Here is a 25,782-nt window from a genome sequence, read left to right as displayed (position 1 = left end):
GGCTGCAAGCCGTGCAGTGTTGCAAGGCGCGAAGAAGTCAAAATATATTAAAACATTTATTAAAGGTTAATAATAGTTCAAAACATTTAGTGTTCCCTAAAAATATTAATTACCCAAAAAAAAAAAACAAGAAATTGCAGATAGCGATTGTTATTGTTCCATTCCAACTATCGATAACGAACCAGCCCCTGCGATACACACACACCAGGCCCAGTCGCGTCCACGCACATCCCTAACTTATTTTCACACGCCATTTTACAATACATTTTGTGACGATCTGACGCTGTATCATTCGGGCATTTTGTGCGCAGCGAGTAATTGGACTCCTGCATTTCTATCGATCGAAAAGAGACTGCTCGCAGCGTTTATTTGTCATGGAGCGTAAGTAGAGTGGCTGAATGCCAGAGTTGTGCAGAGCGGCGAAACACTGAACACCGAAATATGTGCCCTCTAGGTGGCGGTTATGGTGGTGGTGCCGGACAGGGTTACAATAATTTCGCTGTCCCCCCACCGAACTACCAGCAAATGCCAAATAAAACGGGTAACTACAACGAGCCACCTCCGAACTACGGCAAACAAGGCGGTGGTAAGGCGTGCAACTCACCATCCACATTCCGAACGCAACTCCAATATCTACACATTTATGTTTAAGGTTATGATTCCGGTCATCGTGGTTCCGGCGGCGGCGGTGGCGGAGGAGGAGGAGGAGGCGGCGGCTCATGGAACGACCGAGGAGGCAATTCCTACGGGTATGTTATTCACTTTTAGCCATTAATTCGGTAAAAATCAGTTAAACAGAGGGATTCAGATCACGGTTAGCGTTCCACGGCGGTTAAGCGTGTATAAGAAGTGTACAAATCTAAAAGAAAAAAACATTTACGAATCAATTCAGCATAATCGACGACCAAAGCCGAGCCATTTTCTCAAAAAAAAAAAAACAAAAAACAAAGATAACCCACTGAAACAAAGGAAATGCATTCGTTGCACCACCCTGCATCAAAGTGTGAAATGGCTGTTTGCAATTCCAGCGAAATGCTTCGTTCGGACTGGTGGAAAACTCTTAAAATAGAAACTAACGTCTCTTCAGCTGGTTAAAAAAGAATAACAGAAGTCTCCTATTTGGTCGTCTTATTATTTACACGGCATGACTGTATTTTTCATGTATGTATGTTTTTTCTTTGAAATCTGACTTATAACACTAGAAACTGGTATTATAACATGGTTTTGACAATGCGCATCTATTAAATGGTTAATGAAACGCCTTGGGTTTACAAATGGGCGCTGCAACGAGAAAATAATCGAATGGTTTGACAGCCAAGGTGTATTGTAACGGTCGCCCCATGAAATCTATGACGAATTCAATGATTCTTGCATTGAGAATCGCGCCCATATCATTATTATCATTTTTCTTATACCATATTATCCACCCCTGCGTGAACGTTTTCGAAATGACACACTACAAGCGTCAACATATCAAAAAAAAAAAATAAAATAAAATGTGGGCCAAGAAATTATGAACATAATAACTAGAACAAACATAAGAAAGAGTCTATCCAATGATATAACGAAAATATTATTATAAAAACGGTCATATAAACAAAGAAATCCCCAGCAACTACACTTACTTACAGCCTCGAGTAAAAACCAGAAATAATATAACAATCCATATAAAGTAAATACAAAATACGCATTTTGGAGTGATTGGTATGGTTCTGATTCTTTCTAATCATATTCAAGGTATTTACATTATAATATTTAAACTCATTCTGATTCTAAGATAGTAAGTAAATAAGAGACGGTAAATGTTTTGAGTGTAAGATAGAGCTGTACCTCTAATGCAATTAGTTATAAGCTATGGTTTTTAGTATTGCCCTTTAGGAATAATTTTTTTGTTATTTTGTATAGTATGGTATCAAATTGAAACGAATTTTAGCCAGCGGTTTTCCTAGTTTTAAGATGAACTAATGATTAGGAAATACTTTTTTTTTTTTTAACTAGATAAGAACGTTAAAGAATGGTTTGATTATTTTTTTATTATTATTAATAGAATAAAACTGAACCGTAATTTTAACTAACGGACTTCGTAGTTTTAAGATCAAATTATTATTTCTAGAGTAAGAAAAACCCTTTTTCGAAATAGATAAGAACGTTGAACAATGGTTCGTTTGCTAACGATGGTATTTGAGTATAAGGAACTTACTGGACTTACCGAAAAGGGACGCATATCTTCCATCCCTTTCACTTTTGCGCATTTGGGAAAATCGGTTTTTCAAAAGTAAACTAGAAACGTTTAGAATAGAGTTTTAAGGCCACATACGTAAGCGTGGACTACTGTGTTCCCCTGGCAGTTTGATCAGTGATCGCCGCACTCGATTCTGGACATTGAGATGGGAAATGACAATGGATTTCCGCTGTTTCACCGTCGTCACTGACCGAACTGTGTCCGGGTGCCCTCTAGACGGCAGTAGCTACCATGTGGTCGAACAAGCAATACGTATTACAGGGATCCTAGGCGTATACCTCACCATACTGCATTAAAACCAAAATCAAAGCATTAAATAAGTTATTCAATATCCTCTTTTAGAAATGGAGGCGCCAGCAAGGACAGCTACAACAAAGGTAAAAATAATGCAAATAATTGCAATCATATCGAGTAATGTATACCAATATTTTTCTACATATTGAACTTGAACCTAAAATCGAAATGAACAAAAATTATCAAATTCAAATGCAACCCAACCGATCAGATCCTGAAACAATAACTAATTTTAAATCGACAAATAGACAGAGAGAGAGAGAGAGGTTTTTGCAAATCAATCATAGAAAGCGTAAACAAAAATGTTCCCCTCCTGGCGGCATTCTTTGTGGGCTCTTTACCCAGTATAACTCATAATCCCCGTCGAAAAGTGTATTCAGTGTGCTTCAAACTCGTCGATCTCTGTTTGATCGACCATGGTCAAGGACCGACTTGGTCTGCTAGGGGTTATTTACTATTAAATTTCTGTGAAATGTTGAGTGTACGTCCAGTTTAAAGCGTTGTCACGAACCAAGGGTTCCTGTGCGTACTCCTGGCCATTCGGGGTCACCTGTTTGTGTTTGATGTACCACCACCAGTTAGTCTGGCTTTACAAGCTCGAAACTCGAACCCTAATCTCGAAACTCGAAACCACCCCTTCAAGTGTCCCCCTGGTCTCTCCCCGAGTCGTCCACCCCCACCCCAAAGGTTTTCGAATGCATCTCGAAATTCTGGTTTCCCGGTTAAACAAAAGTATTACGGAACAGCCGAGGTATAGGATTCGATATTATACACACATGTGGGCGTGTACTTCGACCTTCTTCACCTTCGTTGCGTCTTTGGTGGTTGAAATCGAGGGGACAAATTCTAAAAGTTATAAAAAAAAATGAATGAAGCATATAAAAAATAAATAGCAGTTCCATTCTAAGCTGTTGCCTGCTTTGCCAGCCCGTTCTAATGGCCCCTTCACCTTTGTAGGACCCGGCGGCTACTCGGGCGGCGGTGGAGGAGGAGGCGGTGGCTCCAGCGGCGGCGACATGATCACCCAGGAGGACACAATCTTTGTCTCCGGCATGGATCCATCCACCACAGAGCAGGATATTGAGACCCACTTTGGAGCCATTGGTATTATTAAGGTATGTTTTCGGGGAATGTCTTTATGTAGATATATTTGAACCCTTCTTTCTCTTCCTCCATTGCGCTTAACAGAAGGACAAACGCACCATGAAGCCCAAGATTTGGCTGTACAAGAACAAGGAGACCGGCGCCTCCAAGGGCGAGGCCACTGTCACCTACGACGACACCAATGCGGCGCAGTCCGCCATCGAGTGGTTCGACGGGCGGGACTTCAATGGCAATGCGATCAAGGTGTCGCTGGCCCAGCGCCAGAACAACTGGAACAAGGGCGGCGGCGGCGGTCGCGGTGGATTCGGCGGTCGCCGGGGCGGAGGCGGCGGCGGTGGTGGCGGCGGAGGAGGCGGCGGCGGCCGCTTCGATCGCGGAGGCGGTGGTGGCGGCAACGGCGGCGGCGGCGGACGCTTCGACCGCGGCGGTGGCGGAGGAGGCGGCGGCGGAGCTGGCGGCGGTGGAAATGTGCAACCTCGTGACGGCGACTGGAAGTGCAACAGCTGCAATAACACCAACTTCGCCTGGCGCAATGAGTGCAATCGGTGAGTAGAACTAGGATTGCTAGAACTAGGTTTCGTTGTATATCATATGCTACATTTCAAAAATATTATTTTATTAGTAATACTTTGAGAAAATTAGGCGTTTTTATAACTTAGAATGTTAATACTTAAAGGGGAACCAATAGAAATAATATATATCAACTACTTAAACAATGGTTTTTTTCCAAAATAAGTTTATATTATATTATAATATCACAGTTTGTCTTAATCTGGTTAAAATTAATAGAATTCATGCCTCAAACCTTTAATAACTGAGATAGTAAAGACCCACGAGATTCAAAAGAAATCCTTAACTTCTCCAATGTTATTATACTCCAGACGAAGCTAATTACTTCTTCATTTATAATACCATAGTTTGTTTTATTATTTGGGACAAGAAAACTATTCAGTAATAGTTTGTTGTATTATATATGATAAGAGCATTTTTAAACATAAATTAGAAACTTGAAAAACCCACTACACTAAATCAAACATTGAAGGTTCAAGACCCATGAGACTCGAAAGAATTTCTCGGAATCAATGGTTCTTGATAAGGAATTTTATTGAGACTCTGGGGCATTTAAATTTTTACAATCTCTAGTAGACTCCGATTACAATCTATTTTTCCCTATTATTTTCAGCTGCAAGACTCCCAAAGGCGACGATGAGGGTTCCAGCGGCGGCGGTGGTGGTGGCTACGGCGGTGGCGGCGGCGGAGGCTACGACCGTGGTGATCGCGGATCCGGCGGCGGCGGTGGCTACCAGAACCGGGATCGCGGAGGCAACTCGCAAGGAGGCGGCGGCGGAGGCTACTCCCGCTTCAATGACAACGGAGGAGGCGGTGGCGGCGGACGAGGTGGCGGCCGGGGAGGAGGCGGTGGCAACCGTCGCGACGGCGGCGGACCCATGAGGAACGACGGAGGCATGCGCTCCAGACCATACTAAGCGCGTTGGATGGATAGCATGTGGCACCTATTTTTTCACATTTACGTATTAATTGTAGCGAGTACTCTTTTAAATGTACTTTTAAATTTACCAGTCAGAGCCAATTATAAATACCAGCACACACATCTTCATTTTAACCGACTTCCAGACAACACGGACCCGGTTAGCGCTCGTTTTGACTGAACTTATATTTGTAATCTAATTTAACGATTGTAATTGTAACATGGTACATACGAATAAAATATATATATATATAGCTCATATATATATGTATATACATTAAATCGGAAAATATACTTAGCTTTCATTGTTAATGGAGGATTTCAGATATCAAACCAGAAAATGCTCGACTATCAGATACCCACTTATTTGGTTTCAAATGAAAAACAATTTCCAGGGAATTCCTAATGGCGCAGCACGACACCTAGCGGACCGTAATGATACTACTGACTGTCAACTTAAAGTAATAACTTAAAATAATAATGCTATAATGGTAGGTTTTTCAGCAATTAGATAGGTATTGATCTATAAAATCAATTTCAATTTATACTAAAGCAAAACCCCTAAATATATGGGCTCTAGACCTGATCAAGAATACAAATACCTTATGGAGTCGGAGGCGCCTGTTACACACCTTCCGACATCCTAATATACCCTTTTCCTCTACAAGTAATGGGTATATTTCAACTTATTATGCAGAAATGTTCTTTGAGTATTAATCAAAGAGCTTTGCTACATAGAGCTTGTAAAGTAAAAAGTTTGAGACCACACAGCCCTTCAAAACATCACTGTCTTTTATCTCGAAGTGCTATTTTTATTGCGATATGTCACGGTTCTAGTAAATGAGCGATATGTTTTTATCAACAATAGGCGACAGTAGCCCTCAAAAACGTTGCCTCGCCGAAACATCATTAATTTTCTTGGAAAACATGTGGGGTATGGGTGCATGGGTAGTCAATCGTTAAAGGCCCAAGTGATTCATCCATCCACTGTTTTTGCATTAACAAAGGTCGAATAAAATCCAGACTTTCTATTTTTAGATTTACGTTAAACACAATCGAAGTTTCGCCTTTCTGCCTACGTTTCGAATGGTTGAAAGGCTGTTTATTACATTTTTTATATTGTTTTCTTTTATTTTAAATGTACATAATTATATTACAGTTCATCTTTTTCTAGCAGGGTGTAGCGATGCTTGGAGGGGCCAAGTTCCTTGAATTTTGACTCTGGAGGCGAAGTACCCTTGCCGGTCTGTGGGTCGGGTTCTATATCATTTGAGGGATCCGGCCCGTAATGAAACTCCCTGAGAAGAAAAATAAACGGTCAGAACTCTCCTTTAAATAGTTCTCGCTCCAGTTTACCTGTGCAGCTTGCCGCTGTAGAGATCCTGGAGGAACTGCTTTAGCTTTCCTGGGGTGTACATGTCGCTGAAGTGGGGGAACAGATACATGTGCTTGAACGAGTCGATGGCAATCAAGGGCAGGTCATCCTCGGATTTGCCCAGGTGGTGCAGCGGATGCGCGAATCGCTTGCCATCGGCGGTCAAGAAGTTGACGTTCTCTGCGAGGTTTTATAAATATTAGAGGGTTTTATAACCACAAAATCTCATTTATCTTACGTTTCTCGTCCAGCAGTTGGCGCTCAATGATCGACTTGTAGTCCTTGATCGAGTTAAGATCGTCTGGGCGATGGAAGAGGATAAGGAACGGCAGTCCCTCCTCCGTGAGCTCCTCGGCATTCTCAAAGGTAATTTCCCGCACCAGCGGCACACACTTTTCCTGGATCCAAATCTTGAGTTCATCGAAATTTTGCAGCGTACCCGTGTAGGTCTCATCGTTTTCATGAGACAGCGCCACATCGGGCCTAAATACTATGATGGGTGTGCCTGAAACAAATATTAAACTAATATTAGTACAGGAAGAAAGCCTAGCTTGAGCTGGCTCTTACCAGGAGGATGCATGGCCTGGGCGGCGTCACCGAAGCCCACGTGGAACTGGCAGTCCTCCTTCAGATTCGTCGCCACCTTGCGGAAAACATCGTACTCGGGCTGGTCCCTGCGATCGAAGTAGCCCAGGATGAGGCGCTTCTTGGAGTCCAGATTCTCCAGGTCCTTCAGCGACTTGAACTCCTGGATGGGATCCTCCAGCTGCTTCTTCACGAACTCGAGGAAGGCCTCTGCCGAACGCTGGCCTCGGTACTCGCGCTTGCTGAGCTGCCCATTGCGGACTATTTTCAGGGTCGGATACTTGTTTATGTGGAAGCGGGAGGCGATGGCCGTCTCCTTGTCGCAGTCCACCTTGCCTAGCACCACCTTACCAGCCTCCGGGAACTCCTCTTTAATCTGGAATGGAGAGATAATTGATGGTCGGTTAATCAGTTCCTAATTGGTAAATACATCACTAGCAAACCAGTTGGTCTACTCACCTTATCTGCAGCTTCAGCGAATATAGGTGCTAAAATATTACTAAACCGACACCACTCCGCATAGAAATTAAGGAAAACCAATTCATTAGACGCTGGAAGTAAGAAACAAGGCGTGTTTAATGTTATCAGCACCGAAATGTGTATGGAAAGTGAGGCGGACTGTAAGCGGTTGTGTTCATAACAAATATAAGGTGACTAAGACTTAAGTATTCTAAAAATATGAAAACAAATACATATATTATATTAATATTAATTTTATACATTTTTTTAATTCATATGTTTTATGTTTAAACAAACAAACTTTAATCAAATAAGTTTTAAGATGTGGTTAATTAGAGCGAAGTACCACTGTAACATCTGGTATCTAGGAAACCGTAACAAGAGCGCAAATCGAATTTGTGTAAGACCAAAGATAATAGCAGAATGACAAGATGTCATAAAAAATAGAACATAATTAACACTTTCTACTGGCTTGAAAAGAAGAGAAATCCCCAATATGCAGAAACTGAAAGCCGAACTTGGCTCTCTGAGGGGTAATATTTTGGCGCTACGTCGGAACTCTGCCGAAAATGGACGATAAACCGCTCTAATCTCGCCATTCTATTCAGCATCCGGATCAACTGCCCCAGAAGATGCGCAGAACTGGCCTAAAACGCCATTTACCACGTTGGCAGTGCCGACTGGGACGAGCCACTGATTTTGCTTAGTGACACGTCAATGGGGTAAGTGGCTTAATTGACTTGGCGCGGCGGGGATGGTTGGGCGCAGGTCGGCGCGTTCAGGGCGGACTGCTCTCTCACCTAGGGTCATATCGATGTTATCACTGGTCATGGGCACGGCCCCGGCGGACTCGGCCGGCTGCAGGTGCTGGAGGAGCTGTAGAATCTGCAAGAAGGACACCAGTTCCGGTTAGTGGGGATGGTTAGATGCGATGGGAGGTGCCGAAAAGCCGGCAATTGTGACGTTTTCGGGGGAAAAGCATGCTGATTCGGCGGGGGATTCGCCGGGCCAGGCGGCAGCGGTAGGAAGAAAGACGAGCGGACGGAACAGAACACGTCGACTCACCGCAACTAGGGCCGCGCAGGGCCCAAGCTTTCCGATTCCGATTCTCGCTCCCACCATCCTGGTCCAATTCTGTGTGTCGGGTGTGCGCTGTGGGCAGAGTGGCGTGGGTGTGGAGTGGCGTGCACCGGCGGAAAGTCTAAGCGATCTCGGTTCTCTTCTCTCAGTTACACATCGGCCGGAATGGAATGCAAACGTACGCACAATAAAAAAGTTTTAACAATTTCGTTGATTTTTATCGGCTGGCCAGTGTTGGTTAACTCTCGCAGGGCACACTACTGCCGTCTATCTGCTGATGTTATCGATAGTTCTTCGGTCACACCATCACATGACCCGCCCATCGCTAACGATACCACGATATCGAACTATCGAGTCGAATCGAGCCGCAGCGATAAGCCATTTCCAATGGAAATGAAACAAAAAGTGTCTAGATGAATACATATGCACACATATGTATGTGCAACAACATTTGCAAATCTTTGTTTATAATAGCTGACGCTTATGGATTTTATGGTGGTAAATAGAGCGAGAAAAGCCAGAAGCCAAGCGCGTTTTCAATACGGCCGTACGTTTTCGGGCTAAATACGCCCCCGACTCGCTGCCAACCGAACGTTTTGTGGAACTCAAGCCCTCACAAAAAAAAGAAAAAAACAAAAAGTCGAAATGTGTGTGCACATACATATGTAACGATTGTAATGTGTGTTATTGTTGCTCCTCGGAATATCGGAATACATGCATACGAATTCATATGAGTTTATGCAAACACACACATGCGTACATGTTTAATTACTTTGTTTATGACAACATGCACACGGCCATTAGAATCCGTTGAGCTCGAGTGCGACGATAATGGGCCGTTTTCTCGCCTATTGGTTATGGAATTGTGATAATCTAGTCTAGCTGCCTGGCTGTGCCCACATGTATGTAGTGTAATGTGGTGGCATACTATGTATTGCGCACCTTGTGCCAGTCGGGTGTGTGTGTGTGTGTGTGTGCAGCTCTCACATAAGCACATACAGGCGCACATGCATAGTGTTTATATGGAATGCATTATCTATATTGCCACCACGACACGCAAACAGCAACTTCGATTTGTTCTAAAAGTGCGCTGGGCTGGAATTATCACTTTATTTGGCTTTGTTTCGACCGCCTAATGCTTAGTAATGCACATGTTTATTTATTTATGAGCGCCACCAGCCTGCGGCCAGAAACTTTGCATCGCATCGAGCCCAAAAACCAATAACATGCATATACTATATACTGCACACACACACACACACACACAGACGCACACGCACACATAATCACGTATGCGGAGATGGTGGAAGGTGGATATATGATATATCCCCACCTTGGGGCGATAACCGGATTTCCAATGACACTCGACTCGAAATCGAATTCGATTCCCACTCCGATTCGCCTTGCCCAAATTTATATAGCTATAGCTATATATATGTATATATATATATGTGTATATGTGTAAGCCCATAAGTAATTTCCAAAACCTTACATGCCAAGTATTCTTCTAGCCGATTCACACAATGTCCGATGGATCACCGCCTCCATCGATTTGCTTTATCCGCGCCGCCGAATCGTATCCCAAATCACAAATGGAGAAGGAAGACTCCCAGCTCTCGGTACCCTTTCAAGAGTGTAGGCCACCCCCCCACACCATCTGCCATTCATGCCCTACTAATCTGTAATCTATACGCAGTGGCCGGCGAATCGATTAAGTACCTGGGACGCACCGACGACGGCGTCCTCGCCCTGTCCAACTACCGCATATTCCTCTCCAAGAAGTCAACCGCCCACGAGACCTACGTGCCCCTGGGCCTAATCGAGTCCGTGCAGGTGCGGGACCTGTTCCAGCTGATCGTGAACTGCAAGGACGCCAGCACTGTGCGGTGCTCCTTTCCCTCGGCGGAGCAGTGTGCCGACTGGCAGCGCCGGATCCACCTGCTCATCGGCGTGCCCGAGGCCCTGGAGACGCTCTTTGCCTTCCCCTTCTATTCCTGGACCTGCGATGTGCTCGGCAGCGGCAATGGCAGTGCCCCGGCGCATGGCAATGGCCTGGTGGCCAAGGATCGCTTCGCAGCGCTACACAATGGCTCGGCCAAGCCGATAGCCGCCCAGCACAGCGCCACAGCGGCCAATCCGCTGGCCGTGGATCCCGCCAGCGAGAGCCTGGCCTCCGCCATGAGCAACCGCCTGCAGCGATCCGTGCGCTATGAGAGCGACTTTAAGAACGAGGTGGCCCGCCTGGGCTTCGACCTGAAGAGCTCGTGGCGCATCTCCACGGCCAATGCCGACTTCAAGCTCTGCCCCTCGTATCCACCCAAGCTGCTGGTGCCCTGCTGCATCACCGACGAGATGCTGCACAATGTGGCCAACTTCCGGGGATCGCGCAGGCTGCCCGCCGTCGTCTGGCGGCACCAGAAGTCGGGCGCCATTCTGGCTCGCTGCAGCCAGCCGGAGGTGGGATGGCTGGGCTGGCGGAACACCAGGGATGAACAGCTCCTCAAGGCACTGGCCGATGCCTGCGCCTTCGACCGGGGCGAGCACGCCAGGCATTCCACCTTGGCCAACACAAAGGCGCCGGAAACAAAGGGCTCCAAGGAGACCAACGGCCAGTCGGGCTTGTCCGGCAAGAGTTCACCGTCTCTGGACGATTCCTCGCACGAGGAACTCACGCTCGACGAGATAAAGGTGAGTTGTTTTAAGCGGCGAGCGGCTATCAAGCTTTTGTTTGGATGGCCTGTAGTGCGATTCAAGCCCTATAAAGCGGTTGTTTATGATATGATGATCGAGGTTTCAGCAATTAAATCTTCTTTTTTATATCAGTTTTTGTAATGAAATGAAAAATACTAGAATTTTAATTTACTAGCCTTGCATTAATTCTATCAAGATTAATAATATAATAAATTATTTATTTAAATTGCAGAAAATCCTCATTGTGGATGCCCGCAGCTACACATCCGCGGTTACAAATCGCGCCCGAGGCGGTGGCTGCGAGTGCATCGAGTACTATCCCTGTGCAGAAATTGAGTTTATGAACCTGGGCAACATCCATGCCATCCGGAAGAGTTTTCATGCTGTGCGCCAGCTTTGCGCCTCCTCCCCCGATGATCCCAAGTGAGCTAACCATGCACTAGCATTAGTATCTATATATAAACTAATTAATTTTCGAACCACCCACAGTTGGTTCGGACAGCTGGAGAAGACCATGTGGATGCAGCACCTGTCGGGTCTGCTGGGTGCCGCGATGACCGTGGTGCACACCATCGAGAAGAATGGAAGGCCCGTACTTGTGCACTGCTCAGACGGTTGGGATCGCACTCCGCAGATAGTGGCCACGGCACAACTCTGTCTGGATCCGTACTACAGGACTGTCGAAGTGCGTTGATATATAAGAAAAACTATGGTTAATACAAGAACTTCGCTTAGAAGTGGCTTGCCTTGTTTAAAACAGCATTTTTAGTTTGTAATCTGTTACTAACTTGCTTTTCTTGCAGGGATTCCGTGTTCTGGTAGAGCGAGAGTGGCTGAACTTCGGCCACAAGTTCGCCGATCGCTCTGGCAATGGTCCCAACTCCGACGAGGTCAACGAGCGTTGCCCAGTTTTCCTGCAGTGGCTAGATCTGGTGCATCAAATCCACAGACAGTACCCCTGCAGCTTTGAGTTCAGTATAAGCTATTTGGTGAGGTCTACCCTATAAAAGCGTCTATCGTATCCACTAATACTTTATCCTCTTCAGATCAAACTGGCGCAACATTCGCTGTCCTGTCTGTTCGGCACGTTCCTATGTAATTCGCTCAGAGAACGCATCGAGAATTCAGTTTTCGACCGAACGTTTTCAGTGTGGCCATTTTTAGCGGAAACTATGTATAGAAATCCTCTCTATAAGCATGAGACTGAAAAGGTAACAGATCTGCTATTGTATAAAGAGTTAAAGCTAATGTTTTGATATTCTAGGTTCTTTGGCCAGCGCACAGTGTGCGGTTTTTATACTTTTGGTCTGACGTATACCTTGGTAGTTTAGGCAACAAAAACGGAACTGATCTGCCATTACTAAGTAATGAAAGACAGACGGGACACAATGGTTAGTATGTTAATATTCTATTTGAAAATAGAGACTAATTTCAGTTTATTCCTAGGCCTAATGGCGAAGACAAGATCTTCTGAAGACTTAACAACGAACGAGCTGGGACAGAGCACCATTTCGAGGAGGTCTAGTGATCCAAACCTCACGGTTGAATCCATGTGGGTGTCCATTTTATATATTTATTGACAATTTACTTACTTTCTCTCTATTTGCTTATCAGTGTTACAGATTGCTTCAACGCGAACAGCAACTCCATGTTTGACATACGATCGGAGACCGACAATAGTGTTAGCGAAAATGTCCAGGAGAGTGTCAGAGACCCCAAAGAACTTGAGCTGGATGTGACGGATGCCATTGAATCGGGCTCCTGTGGCCCCCGTTCAAATAATCCCATTCCAGAGTTCCACAACGACCAAAGTACAGCTTCTAACCGTGATATATTGGAAGTAGAATCACAAGCGCAAAGGCGGAGTTCCTTGGTGTCCATGCAGCAGCAGCAGATCCCTGGATCCGGACGACCCGTCCACGTTTTGGATCAGTCAGAAAATGGTAAGTGATAATATTGCAATCCAGGCCAAGGCAAGAACTAACCTTGAAACTCTTTTTGTTTTCAGATCAACATCCAGTTCCTTCAAAATCCGAAGACACCAGTGATATTTGTCGCGCTTTGTGGCATGGCGCCATCGAAACCAGCACTGACACCCTGATTCCTGCGGAGCCCGTACAAAAACCAGCCCAGAGCGAGGAGAACAGCTGTAGAGATCGTGATCTCACGCCACCCATCGACCTGGCCGGCGGTGATGGCAAGCAGGAGTCGTCGGCCACTGCTGCCCAGAGCAGTAAAATCAGTCAGAGCTACAATAATTTGCCCAGGGTTCACATGAAGCCCAATGCCGTGATATGCCCGCAGCGATTGGACGCCTTTCCGCATCACCTGGACCTACAAGTGCCAAGGGAGAGTGCCGGCAATGCGGACCGCTCCCAGCTGGTGAGGTTGCCCAAAGACGCCCATGCGAATGGATCAGATGGTTACCACCATGCTGATGAGAGTCTTTTTATATCGCCCGACCTGCAGCGCTTTGCGGGCCAGTCGCCTTTCGATGCGCCCTCGGCGGGCGGGCGAATCCGGCGAAATACCTGCGGTTCGAGCAACAGTCGCGACTTAAAGTACGCAGCAGAAAACGGCAGGTGAGTTGTGGCATGAAAGATTAACTTAAAATGCATTTAATTTGAAATACCTACTTCCAGCGCACACCAATTCCCCTCGTCGGGCATCATTTCGCTGCCGCCCACACCGTTTCAGGAGCGGGCGCAGTTCACCATTTGCTGTCCAGATGGCCTGGCCCATGGACTCAGCGAACAAAACATAAGACTCCACCAGATCGTACAGGAACACAAGGTGGGCAGTGCATTCCCTGCCATTCTCGAAGCTTATATCTGATACAAAATAATATTTTCAGCAACGAGAAGAGATGCTTCTGCGGGAGATACACAGCATGCGCCTGGCTTTGTTGGAGAAGGGCTGTCCCAGCTGCAACAGCATCGTTTCGACAAATTTGGAACATGTAAATAATGATTTTAACATTCGTTTCCCCGTCATATATTCTTGAGAAGCGTGGTTAGTGTTAGATATAGCAAGTGTGTGCTAATACCCAGGGTATTTTGGACTTCCTAAACGAGTTTTGAGCATAAAAGAGAGCACCTGGCAAAACTTGTAACCTAATCATATGTAATATTGTGCGCCTTAACCTGCTGTGGTCTAATTATTTAACTCTTCTTTAGGAAAATGGATCGGATATCGTTGAAAATGCTTCAACATGTTCCTGGGAAGCCGTCGAAGAACGTAGCGGTCCCCCATCGTTTGCCCCTTCCTCGATCCAAGAGAAAAAAGCCTCCAGTGTCCTCTGGGTACCAGATCATGCGGTCTCGCGTTGCTCTAGTTGTCAAACTGAGTTCTGGCTGGGACGAAGAAAACATCATTGTCGGTGCGCATCCCCAATTTGAAACCTTACTCTTTACTCTCTAAAGACATTCAATATTCGTTTGGTTTTTAACTTGAGTTTAATATTAACAAGTTGTACTACTTTAGAGCCCGTATAGTCAGTAAATTAGTTAACTTCGTATTGATTACTTTGCAATTCTATGTTTTTTCTGTACCTAATATAAAACTTTAGTTGAAATCGTGATGTTATTTATTTTGATGAAGTAACTGAGCGACTGGCTCCTCACTTACTGGGATACATGACTATACTAACAGTGTGTGCTATGCTAATCAAGAATATATATAAAACAAATAGCCAACCTTTGGATCATACATATATCAAGTTAATTCAACTGATTTTTTCTTAGTTTTAAACTAGAGTTGTAAGCATAACCAGGGTTCTCACACACCTACGAGATATTTAACTATATTAGAGTAACAGAATATTTGTTTATATACTTGCAGATCATGTGGAGAAATTTTTTGTGCTGACTGCTCGGAATTTTGGGCTCCTTTGCCAAACGAAAAGCTTTTTAATCCAGTTAGGCTATGCGGATCTTGCTACACGACCGTCACAACCAATGTCCAAGAGTACGGTGCCGTACCTCCAGAATCCCAAGCGAAGGACGAGGAGACGTCTTCAGCAAATTCCTAAGAGCTTTTCCCAATTAAACTAAGTCTCCTCTGTTGTATCAATATGTACATATTATTACTCAAAAATATTTATTGCATATGTGTTAGCACCATAATAGCGAAAAATTCATCTGTGCGTTTATATAGAACACGAAATTATACAATTTTGTTAGAAATATATATGTGGATATATGGAAACAATTGTAAATTCAAATACAATCTTTAAACGAAGCCAATCTTCAGAAATGGGGTCGAAGTAACATCTACAACATTTAAAAAGAAAAAACTTTAGGATCAAAGATTTAAAATTGTTTCGATTAAATTTCTGTTAGAAAGTGGAAGAGAAAGGAAATGGCAGTGTTTAGGGTGAGCAGAAAAGTAATATTTATATCTCTCTTTTACTAATTTTTATTTTATTTAATATTTTATGTCGAAATCAATAAAAATCACAGCTGTTTGGTCCATAGTGTAAAAAGCTCAGATTCCGGTCATTAAAAAAGAAATTTTAATCATAATTATCGATGCCGATATCGAAAACGCGTAGGAACGTAGTTTCTAGAAATATTATTTTTAATTATAAAACAAAAGTCAAGTTAACCTTCAAAGCTAAAAATATATCTTTCTTTAAATAAAAAGATTGGGATTTTTTATCCACCTTGATTCCATTATTATGTTACATTTTTATTATAAAGTCAAAATGTAAAAACAAACGAAAGCTTTCCTTTTTGGCTCAATGTGAACACTCAATCCGAGTTAAAGCCTGCCTATCGTTATCGGCCAGCGTGCACTGTGTGAACAGCCCATAAGCCAAGTGAAAGGGCTACAGGTGGAAACCTCAGGTATGTAACTGATATCGATAACTCTCACGCACACAGTCGCCTGTCAGTAGCGCCAAACACGGCGTTGTTTCGAAGTTTTTTTTTTTGGTTTATTTCAATTTGTCATTTTTAAAGATTTCTGTTCATGCGAATATGTGCGAAGTGCGCAACTTGATTGACCTGACCGAGTGGGACGAGCCCAACAAGGAGACGCTGCACGAGGAGCCGGAGGACATGGTGGCCTCCGCGACTTTCGAGGGACCCTACGATCCCTTCGATCTGATGGAAAAGGAAGCCTGCATCAAGGTAAGGTTATGTCGATTGCAGGACAGATTTGGAGCTGGGAAGAGGTGCAGCCACCGCCCGGTTATAGCCACTAAACCACCTCCTTCATTTCCTGTTGTGTTCCAGGGCATGACCTTGAAGACGCAGATCAAGGAGAAGATGTCCAGTGCCGAGCGACAGTATCCGGATCTGGAGAGCGAGAGTCCTCCGGTTTGCATGCAGACACAAGAAGCAGCCGCCGCCTCCGCATCCTCCTCCGGGGAGGCAACACAAAAGCGCCGCTCGAACAGCTCCTTTCAGAAGCAGCTGCTCAAACTGAACGCCTCACGATCCGTGGCCAACACTCCGCCCCAGAATCGTTCCAAATCAGAGTTCGAGAAGACCATCCTCAATGAAAACCTACAGATGCTGGCCGCCGAATCGCCGCTGAAGCTTATCGAAGATGACGACGTCCTGTCCTCCAGCATGAACTTCGAGGAGGACCTCAAAATGCTGCGCATTCCAGTTCTGGATGCGCTGAACAACGCGGAGGAGCCCAAGACAAATGTCGAGGAAAACAATAACAACCGACAACTTATCAAAATTGAGCCAAAAACATTGGAAAGTTCGCAGGAGCCACTCGAGGATCGGGCAAACGGCAAGAATTTGGGGCAACTGCTGCAGCAGCTGAAGTTGCTGGCCCACGAGCACGTCGAGAGGACCAAGTGGCATCTGTTTGACACGGCAATCGAAACGATTGCAGCCGTTATCTTCGGTCCCAGTGGCTCTGGTGCGGAGGCCCGCAAATCCGACTTGCCAAAACCGCCGCCCTCCTACACGTACAACCGCCAGGGAACGTTTGACCTCGAACTTCAGGTAATTATGCTTAAAATCCCTGTAAAATATTGTAATACATATGATTACCCCTTTGCAGGGCTCAAAGACGAAGCGTTCCTTCGACGCTTCGCAGGTGCAGGAGGAGGAGGAGGAGGAGGGCGAGCAGGAGGATATCCTGTTGCCAGGTAGCAAGATCCATAACTTTCCCGATGCCATGGTCTGCTCCTCGGCCACCTACGATGGCGAGTCGCGCATGGATCCATTCGAAAAGGGCCTGCATCCCTCCCCACCGACGATAGCCGCCATGCCAGTGGCCGCCCGAAAGGAGCCCTTCATGACGGAGTTGATGGACGAAACACTGGCTCTGCAGATCAACGAGTTGCTGGAAAGGCACAAGCTAGCAAAGTCTGCAAGCGGAGATCACGAACCGGCGCAAGGCGTTGACCCCAGGCCAGTCATACTGCTGGTAAATCCCAGCAGCTACGGCACTCAGCTCACCTATCCCTCCAGCTGCATTGGCACGGCGAATCCCATGCCCTTGGGTGATGCCAATGCAGCAGGCTCCATGCGCCGCCGATCCTCATCACTGTCCATCCAGGACAAGTCCAAGCTGCCGCGGGAAGTGCTGAGGTCCGATCGCCAGGTGGAGAATCTTCCCCCACCCAGGGAGGCCAAAAGCACTGCCACAGTGGGTCCCATGAGTGGTGTTGGAGCAGCAGCGGCTGGCTTCCGGCAGCGAAGCAACTCCTTCTCCACGCCCAGCAATCCGTCCACGAAGGCCTACGAAAGCAGGCGCACGCTCATGAGCAGCCGCTTGAGGACGCCATCGATAAACGAATCGGTGGCCAAACCCCAGGGAACCGTGAAGGCCACCAAGCCCATCAAGCCCGTGGTGCCCATGATGAAAGTGACAGCTAGCAACGAGACCACCTACCTGAATCCCGTCCATCCACGTGTCCCGGACACGCCCATTTCCTCGCGGAGCAAGGCCGGCCAGAAGATATCCTGCACGAGCACCCCGCTGCCGCAGATGCGCACCCAGCAGCGGCGCTCGCTGAAGCCGGTGCCAGGATCCCTGGCCAACGCCTCCTACTCGACGCCCTCGTTCAGGGGACCGAGCTTCTCCAAGAAGACCAGTTCCGGCTAGAGTGCACCCGCCTGGCCCGTGGCGTTGGCGCAATGTCGCCTGAAAGTGAATTCGTATGTGATGTCCGAGGTCAAGTTTTTAACCTTGAAGATAAACCTACATTGTGAATACGGCTTGGCTATCTATCCACTATACGTTGTTGTTTCCTACTTCTTTTTGCCTGACGTCACAAGATAATGCAAACTGATATGCAGTCTGGACTTAATTCTGAACATACGACAGAGTTATCTCTTGAAAATAGGCGAATTAATTAGTTATCTGAGTTACGCGGGAGTTCCCAGCCACTAAAAACAAGTTATTTTTGCGAGCCCCAATCTTAAATGCCTTGGAAACTCGCAGGAGATTCTAAAATTAACCTCATTTGCACATGCTTAACGTAGATCTTAACAAGGAAACTAAAATACTGAAAACGTCCAGCCACTAGGCATAAGTTATACTCTCCAGACTAGGTATTACAAATAGACTTAACTAATCTTCTAAATTCCCAAATGTAAGAAATCTCACACACGTAGAGTTTAATAAAAACGAGATTGTAAGTTTAACCACCAAGTAATCACAGGGATTCCCCCATCCGCAATCTGTGTAATAACCATTGTATCGTTTCAGTTTAAACAATTTGCGTATATTTAAAGTACATGTGTGGCATTAGCATATCACAAAAAAAATAAGAACAGAAGGATAGCGATGAAGGATTACTGCTGGTTGAGCTTGCTCTTGAGGATGCTCAGCTGGGTGAGGCAGTTGTCGCGGTAGTTGCGGCGCGCGGCCAGTTGGTCGAGGGGCACCATCTCGCCCAGCTGCTTGGCCATCTCGACGGCCACGGGGCCCTCCATCTTCGGCGTGGGACCCATGGTCTGGCTGACGGCGTAGATGGTCTTCGAGTAGCGCTCAAAGTAGTTGGCCATGCCCTCGGCGTTCAGATGGGCCGTCTCCAGGGGACCCAGGAAGGCGTAGCGCGGGCCCAGGCCGTTGCTCATCACACTGTCGATGTCCTTGACATTCAGGATGCCCGCCTCGACCAGGCGCCAGGTCTCGTTGAGGATGGCGTACTGGATGCGGTTGAGGGCGAAGCCCTCGATCTCCCGCGACAGCGTGACCGGTTTCTGGCCAATCTCCTCCATGATGGCGCGCGTCTTCTTCACCCATTCCGGTTTCGTCCACGGCGCAGGCACGATCTCGACCAGGGGCACGTAGTACGGCGGGTTGACGGGATGCGAGACCAGAACCTGTTCACGAAACAAAGCTTAGTCGGCGGCCTCCAAACGTTCTCGCCACGAGAAACACACACGAAAATTCGGATCAAGGACGGTCGAATCTCGTGTTTACATTGCCTTGCAATGCACCTAATGCAGCTCTAATTGCGCTTAGTCACCAGATTCAGTTCATTGTTCATCGATCTACCCCTTAAGTTATTCAAGAACTGTGCTATCTACTGGCCGCCCCTGGGCATTAACCTCCACTTGGTTTACCAGGTAGATATTACCCCACGAAACGCAGAAGTCTACTCACATTGGCCTTGTTTTTCAGGTCCGCGCTGAAGAGGGAGGGCAGAAAGGTGCTGGTGGAGCTGGACAGGATGGTGTTGGGTCCGACGACGGCGTCTAGCTGCGTAAAGAGGGACTTCTTCATGTCCAGGCGCTCGGGGATGCACTCCTGCACGAAGATGGCGTCCTTGACCAGCTCCTTGATGTCGTTGGTGCCGGAGATGCAGGAGAACTGCTGGGCGGCGTTCAGCTTGCCGCGCAGCAGACCCTTGGACTCCAGCTCCTGCAGCTCCTTCTGGGTGGCGGTGAGGGCGGTGGACACCTGCTCGGGCAGGATGTCGTACAGCACCACCTGGTAGCCCACGGAGGCGAACAGCATGGACCAGGAGCGACCGATGAGACCGCTGCAACGGGAGCACATCACTAGGAGGATGTCCTTCGGAATCGATTTTGCCGCGTCCGAGTGCCTTACCTGCCCACAATGCCCACTTTCTCCTTCTTCAACGACATCTTTGTTTACTCTTGTGCACTGCGATGGAACTGGGGGAGTTTCAGAGGAGCTCTACTGCTGTCGACCGCCACTTGGCACAGCGTACATGCGTTTGAACAATTGGACGGCAGCGCAACCGGTTTAATATTGGGCGATAACGACGCACGGGCGGCAGAGGTGAACCCAAAAACGAGACCGGCGACCGAGGAGCCAAGTGCTTGTGGGGTGTTGTGGACTGTTGATGGGTGTTCGTGGAGATTTCCGAGGAGATAGTGGGCCTGCACACACGGCCGTGCGATAACAGTGGCACCCCGTTAGCCAATTGGGCCATGCTGCCACGCCCACCACGGTGTTGTACCACAAACACATGACAAAGGGTATTACTTTGTACCTTACCTAGAGAACGGCGCCTGTTCTGGCCTATTTTTAAATTGGTTTGCTTATACAAAAAGATTTTCAGAAGTATATGTAAGACAGATTTACAAATAGAATGGGTGTAGGTATATGACTAAAATACCATAATAATATTATACAAAGCTGAAGAATAGGTGGAAAAAATCATCGCATAGCTGTGGGATACGAACCCATGCTCTAAAAAAATATGACAAAAATCATTGCATAGCTATGGGCTTTGAACCCAGACTTAAATTACTGAATTGAATATTTTCATTTTAATATTAGAAAATATTTTTATTAAGCTAAGATATAAAAAAAATCATTACCTTACCCAACAAAAAATCTTTTTGACTTGGTTGTTCTTGTTTTAAATTGAACTTTCTATCAAAAATTTCTGATATAGGATTGAAATATCAGGCTTATATTTTATATAGCTGAAAAATATAAAAAAATCATCTAATAGCTGTGGGATTTGAACTCATGCTTGAATTACAGTAAGATTTTATATGTTAAATGATTATGTTCATTTTCAATACTGAAATTGTTTTTGTTATAAGCTAGAAAAAAAAGCTGTGGGTATTGAACCCATACTTAAATGGCAAAGGGATTTAATATATATGAACTGATTATTTTCATTTAGAGTATAATAAATTATTTTTAGTAAGATAAAAAAAATCACCCTATAGCTGAGGGATTTGAACCCAGACTTAAGTTACTCAGAAAACAGACCATAAAACCTTTAAATTAAAATTTGAAAATTCTTTTTTTTTTAATTCGAAATTTGTGTACCTCTTTGTTTATCTTATGGGCACCTAAGCGCGCCTTTCCAACAGGTGTGTTACCCATTTGACGAGATAATCCATCGCGGAAAGTTCTTGACAAGCACCAATTTCCCACTGGGTGACAGCCGACGAAACTGTGCCTAGATGCCCTTAATTTGACTTTTATTAATAATGCCATTTTATAATGTTAGCTACTACGAGTATCTTTGCGATTGTCGTACACCTATGTGCTGGCTACTGGCACAGAAATAACCCCGCGAATTGTTTACTAAGCTTTTGAGTTCTCGCAGTGTTCTGTATACGCAATTAAATAATATAATAGGAATATATTAAGCTGATTCCGGCTTTGGGAGCTACTTGGCAATGTACATAAACAATCTAAAAACTAATAAAATACTCTCTCCTGTTTAAAGTAGGCTATAAACAATATTGTATTTATATTACTCACTCTACTTAAAATGTCCTATAATTTACTTTTGACTTTTTGTCTTTGCTCAGATAAGTTTGAAGGTAGGAAATATAAGCTTTGAAAAGAATGGTAATGTTTAGCTCTCGGTGTACTCATATCTTTTGTTTTCTTCCCGTAGTAAATTTAACACGTGGTCACTAGATAAAGCTGGAAAAAAGATCTGCAGCAGGTAAACAATCTTCTTTAACGCTATCTTGGGAATATGATACAAAAATAGGTATATCACCCGAGAAAAATATATAAACCCAAAGCCAGGGTATGCGCATGGGCTATCATTATTCGGTGATTAAAGTTACGATCCCAACTTTACTTGATTTTTATTTAGCATGAATAAAAATTCTGATAAGTGAGTTGAAAGTGAAAATTGTTTTTATTTAAATGTTATTCACCTGTTGTGGGGGAAAGCAAATAGATTTATATTTATACTTGGAATTCTCTAATCAAGAAAATTCTATTTCAATTTTTTTTTTTTAACTTATAGGTTCAAAATAATATTTTAATTTTAGAAAACGACCAAAATCACCGTGAGAAATCACTTTATTTGGGTTACCCTTGGCTCAGCTGGAGTGTTTACAATATCTTTATCTAATCAGTACTTTCATATCACTTCCCCCGAACAGAGCATCTCTTAAAGGTAAATCTAGGCATAACCCATCTCTTTCTCTTTGATTGTGGCACCTACACATCTCGTGCCCCATTTAAAGGCTGGCTTTTAAGTGTAGTTATGTATATTCAAAAATATATCTTTAATTTTGTTCTATGATTTGGATTTTATTTTATTTAAAGTTAGCTAGAACGCTGCTTACAGTGCCATCTTGCGACCCTCTATGGATATCTCCACGGCCCGGCGGCTCTCCTTCAGCCGCTTCGAGTCCAGAAAGCGTTTCATATGCTTCTCATAGCGGTTTGGCTTGCGCTTGGTTGACTGCAACAGAAAATCACGTTATTCAGCATCGATCTAACACACAATCGCAGCAGAGGGCCTACTTACCGTGGAGATTTCGCCCTCGACGGTGGACTTGGGGCGGATGACGTAGTCCTTGTTGGAGGGCATGGGCACACGGGCGCGGGCCACCCAGCCGGGGTCGCCGGGACGCAGCAGCTTGTCCTCGTTGGCGAAGGTGTGATTCAGGGTCGGGGCTTTGCTGGTGGAGGCGGGCTCGGGGTCGGGACTCTTGTGGCGGTGGCGCGACATCTGCGCCAGGTCGCGCTCCTGCCGTTCCTCCTTGCTCATCGCCGAGAAGTTGCAGCTGAGGTTGAATATGGGGCGGGCCCACTCGGAGATCAGGCGACCGGCGCGGTCGCGATTCGTCTTGGTCTCCTGCGGGTGTTTGTACAAGTACATCACAGCCTTGCCGATGCCGGACTGCTTCAGCAGCCCCTTTTCAATGGTAGGGAACTAGGTAAAGTACAAGTGAAATAACCATTAATGTTCGGTTTTACCACGAAATGTATAAGAAATGGGACTCACGTCCGACAAGAGCTTGAGGATGCTCTCGCGTATCTGTAGACAGGGCAGACTCTTGTTGGGCAGCGGCGCCAGCCAGTCCGTAAGTACGTTGAGTATGTTGTGCTCCAGGAAGGCGAGCTGCAGGTGCTTCTTGATTAGCTGCGACATCACTTGCTTCAGCATGGAAATCTTCTTCGTGGCCGGCTGGCCCATCATGTTTAGCTGCCGATCGTCGTCGGAGGCGTTCTTCATGCTGATGATTAGCTGGTCAATCAGGTCGTCGTTGTCGTTGATCAGGTCGATATCACGCTTGCGACGACGCACTCGCTTCTCCTCCTTCTTGCGCAGGAGCATGGCATCAAAGTCCGAAATAAAGTTGCTGTTTCTGCAAGTGGATGGCAAGTGTAAGCTTAAATCATAAGCCTGGAGGGGGACACTTACTCTGCTTCATTTGAAATTGGTGTGTTCTCATCGTCTGAGCTCTCTGTGATTTTCTCTTGTGACTTCTCCTTTCCCAGGCCATTATCCTGGTCCTCCTCCTCTTCGTTGTCTGTGTCTGTGATTTTTGCGCGTTTTTTGACTATCTTCGGTCCCTCGTCTGCAAGGAAATAGTATATATAAGAGAGTCCTCCCAAGCTTCAGGGGATTACCCACCTTCGGAATCACTGATGGCTAATCTTTTACGTCTGGCGTCATTCTGGGATGCGGCACTGCCGGAGCGGGACCGAGATCCCTTTCGCGATGCATTCGAGCGACTGCGAGAGCGGGAACGGGATCCACTCCTAGAGCGCCTGGAGCCGCTTCTCGAGCGCCGGGATCCACTTCTAGAACGACGGGATCCGCTCCTAGAGCGCCTTGATCCACTCCTAGAACGTCTTGATCCGCTCCTAGAGCGTCGGGAGCCGCTTCTAGAGCGCCTGGAGCCGCTCCTCGAGCGCCTAGAACCACTTCTAGAGCGACGGGAGCCACTTCTAGAGCGCCTGGAGCCGCTGCGAGAACGTCTGGATCCGCTACGCGATCGTCTTGATCCACTCCTAGAACGCCTTGACCCAGATCCACTGCGGGAACGTCGGGATCCGCTGCGCGAGCGAGCCGATCCACTGCGAGAACGCCTGGAGCCGCTGCGGGAGCGCCTAGATCCGCTCCTGGAGCGCCGGGAGCCACTGCGAGAACGCCTCGAGCCGGAGCCGCTGCGCGAACGTCTTGACCCCGAGCCACTGCGCGAACGTCGTGAACCGCTCCTGGAACGACTGGAGCGTCTAGAGCCGGACCGACTGCGGGAACGCTTGGAGCCACTGCGTGAGCGATGGGATCCACTGCGGGATCGCTTTGAGCCGCTGCGGGAACGTCTGGAGCCGCTGCGCGATCGTCGAGAGCCACTGCGCGAACGCCTAGAGCCTGTGGGCGAGCCCGGAGCAGCGCCCGAATGACGGGATCCACTGCGCGAGCGGGCAGATCCGCTGCGGGAACGCCGGGAGCCGTTTAAGGATTGCTTGGAGTGCCGGGAACTGGCTGCGGAGTGGGCGGAGCCGCTGCGGGAGCGCCGCGAACCGCTGCGCGAGCGGGAGGCGCTTCTGGACTTCCTGGAGCCACTGCGACTGCGGCTACGAGAGCGGGCAGTGGCTTCAGCAGGTGCCTCGGCATCGGGCTCGTCAGCGCCATCACCACCACCATTCTCCTTGGCTGGCGACGGCGAGGGCGACTTGCTCTTGGCCTTTTCCGGCAATACTGAATCCAAATTGGCCGCGTCCGCGGTGGAATCTTCGCTTTCCTTGACTGCAGCCTCAGCCTGGGCCACCGGGTCCTCTGACGGCGTCTTCTCGATGGCTCCCAGTGAGCCCTCGGCCTCGTCGCCGGCCGTTTTGTCTGCAAATTAATGGGATATTACGACGTTGTTCCAAGAATGCGACAATTCGTAATCAATTTGGTAACCAACCTTTTTCAGAAGCCTCCATGCCGAGCGACTTGCTAGAATAACAAAAAAGGGAAAAGCACCTCTAAGAACTACGCTCGTCTGGTCCAATCCGTTGTGCAAATGGTTCGTGGATGGGCCTTAGAGGCAATACATTATATATAGCACTAGCTAAAAAGTAATTCCTGCAATGACTAAAAAATACGACGCGATTCGATTCCTCGGCATTTGTCAGGGCCGACGGAACGGAACGAGTGGAATGGAACACGCTCGTTTGTGTGTACGCATACACACTTGCCCGCACGCTGTTTGGGGCCGTTACACACCCCAGTCGTAGCAGTAATCTATAACACGCATTAATTAGTAAGAATTGGTGCGCCAGCTGTTATTTGGTCAAAAATACTCA

General features: G+C 46.6%; 6 protein-coding genes across 13 annotated transcripts; 3 read left to right on the top strand and 3 right to left on the bottom strand.

Annotated features, from left to right (window-relative positions):
* Positions 1-217: 217 nt before the first annotated feature.
* LOC108025867 (RNA-binding protein cabeza) lies at positions 218-5,419 on the top strand. 2 transcript variants are annotated; one of them, XM_017096539.3, is made up of 7 exons: positions 218-381; positions 455-586; positions 653-749; positions 2,585-2,619; positions 3,494-3,651; positions 3,725-4,185; positions 4,824-5,419. In XM_017096539.3, exons 1-7 carry the CDS (start codon positions 375-377, stop codon positions 5,125-5,127), a joined length of 1,194 nt encoding a protein of 397 aa, XP_016952028.1. In that variant the 5' UTR covers positions 218-374; the 3' UTR covers positions 5,128-5,419. The 2 variants fall into 2 exon arrangements, with proteins under 2 accessions (XP_016952028.1, XP_016952029.1); XM_017096540.3 differs by lacking the exons at positions 2,585-2,619; positions 3,725-4,185; positions 4,824-5,419 and having other exon boundaries at positions 3,494-3,620.
* A 765-nt stretch (positions 5,420-6,184) lies between these two features.
* LOC108025799 (endoplasmic reticulum resident protein 44) lies at positions 6,185-8,891 on the bottom strand. Its single transcript, XM_017096438.3, has 7 exons — positions 8,614-8,891; positions 8,349-8,433; positions 7,549-7,640; positions 7,072-7,465; positions 6,743-7,009; positions 6,486-6,684; positions 6,185-6,427 (listed from the first exon to the last, which is right to left on the bottom strand). The coding sequence occupies exons 1-7, from the start codon at positions 8,668-8,670 to the stop codon at positions 6,283-6,285; spliced, it is 1,239 nt and encodes a 412-aa protein (XP_016951927.1). The 5' UTR covers positions 8,671-8,891; the 3' UTR covers positions 6,185-6,282.
* A 90-nt stretch (positions 8,892-8,981) lies between these two features.
* On the top strand, positions 8,982-15,802 carry LOC108025797 (myotubularin-related protein 4). Of its 7 annotated transcripts, none has more exons than XM_017096434.3 (15): positions 8,982-9,126; positions 10,140-10,263; positions 10,325-11,316; positions 11,552-11,742; positions 11,809-12,004; positions 12,123-12,308; positions 12,366-12,530; positions 12,584-12,710; positions 12,766-12,871; positions 12,934-13,262; positions 13,328-13,901; positions 13,962-14,112; positions 14,174-14,278; positions 14,496-14,698; positions 15,160-15,802. In XM_017096434.3, the coding sequence occupies exons 1-15, from the start codon at positions 9,112-9,114 to the stop codon at positions 15,347-15,349; spliced, it is 3,654 nt and encodes a 1,217-aa protein (XP_016951923.1). In that variant the 5' UTR covers positions 8,982-9,111; the 3' UTR covers positions 15,350-15,802. The 7 variants fall into 7 exon arrangements, with proteins under 7 accessions (XP_016951923.1, XP_050740798.1, XP_016951924.1 ...); XM_050884841.1 differs by having other exon boundaries at positions 8,994-9,275; XM_017096435.3 differs by having other exon boundaries at positions 8,996-9,063.
* A 386-nt stretch (positions 15,803-16,188) lies between these two features.
* On the top strand, positions 16,189-18,946 carry LOC108025842 (uncharacterized). Its single transcript, XM_017096507.3, has 3 exons — positions 16,189-16,451; positions 16,557-17,285; positions 17,344-18,946. The coding sequence occupies exons 1-3, from the start codon at positions 16,299-16,301 to the stop codon at positions 18,391-18,393; spliced, it is 1,932 nt and encodes a 643-aa protein (XP_016951996.1). The 5' UTR covers positions 16,189-16,298; the 3' UTR covers positions 18,394-18,946.
* Positions 18,947-18,993: 47 nt separating this feature from the next.
* On the bottom strand, positions 18,994-20,546 carry LOC108025843 (lambda-crystallin homolog). Its single transcript, XM_017096508.3, has 3 exons — positions 20,350-20,546; positions 19,903-20,281; positions 18,994-19,619 (listed from the first exon to the last, which is right to left on the bottom strand). The coding sequence occupies exons 1-3, from the start codon at positions 20,385-20,387 to the stop codon at positions 19,086-19,088; spliced, it is 951 nt and encodes a 316-aa protein (XP_016951997.1). The 5' UTR covers positions 20,388-20,546; the 3' UTR covers positions 18,994-19,085.
* Positions 20,547-22,724: 2,178 nt separating this feature from the next.
* LOC108025895 (IWS1-like protein) lies at positions 22,725-25,649 on the bottom strand. The gene is made up of 6 exons (XM_017096577.3): positions 25,401-25,649; positions 24,119-25,330; positions 23,906-24,062; positions 23,486-23,849; positions 23,006-23,413; positions 22,725-22,939 (listed from the first exon to the last, which is right to left on the bottom strand). Exons 1-6 carry the CDS (start codon positions 25,417-25,419, stop codon positions 22,817-22,819), a joined length of 2,283 nt encoding a protein of 760 aa, XP_016952066.1. The 5' UTR covers positions 25,420-25,649; the 3' UTR covers positions 22,725-22,816.
* Between the last annotated feature and the right edge of the window lie 133 nt (positions 25,650-25,782).

The sequence above is a fragment of the Drosophila biarmipes genome, chromosome X, assembly GCF_025231255.1.
Source record: "Drosophila biarmipes strain raj3 chromosome X, RU_DBia_V1.1, whole genome shotgun sequence".
Lineage (NCBI taxonomy): Eukaryota > Metazoa > Arthropoda > Insecta > Diptera > Drosophilidae > Drosophila > Drosophila biarmipes.
This window is presented reverse-complemented; position numbering and strand designations above follow the sequence as displayed.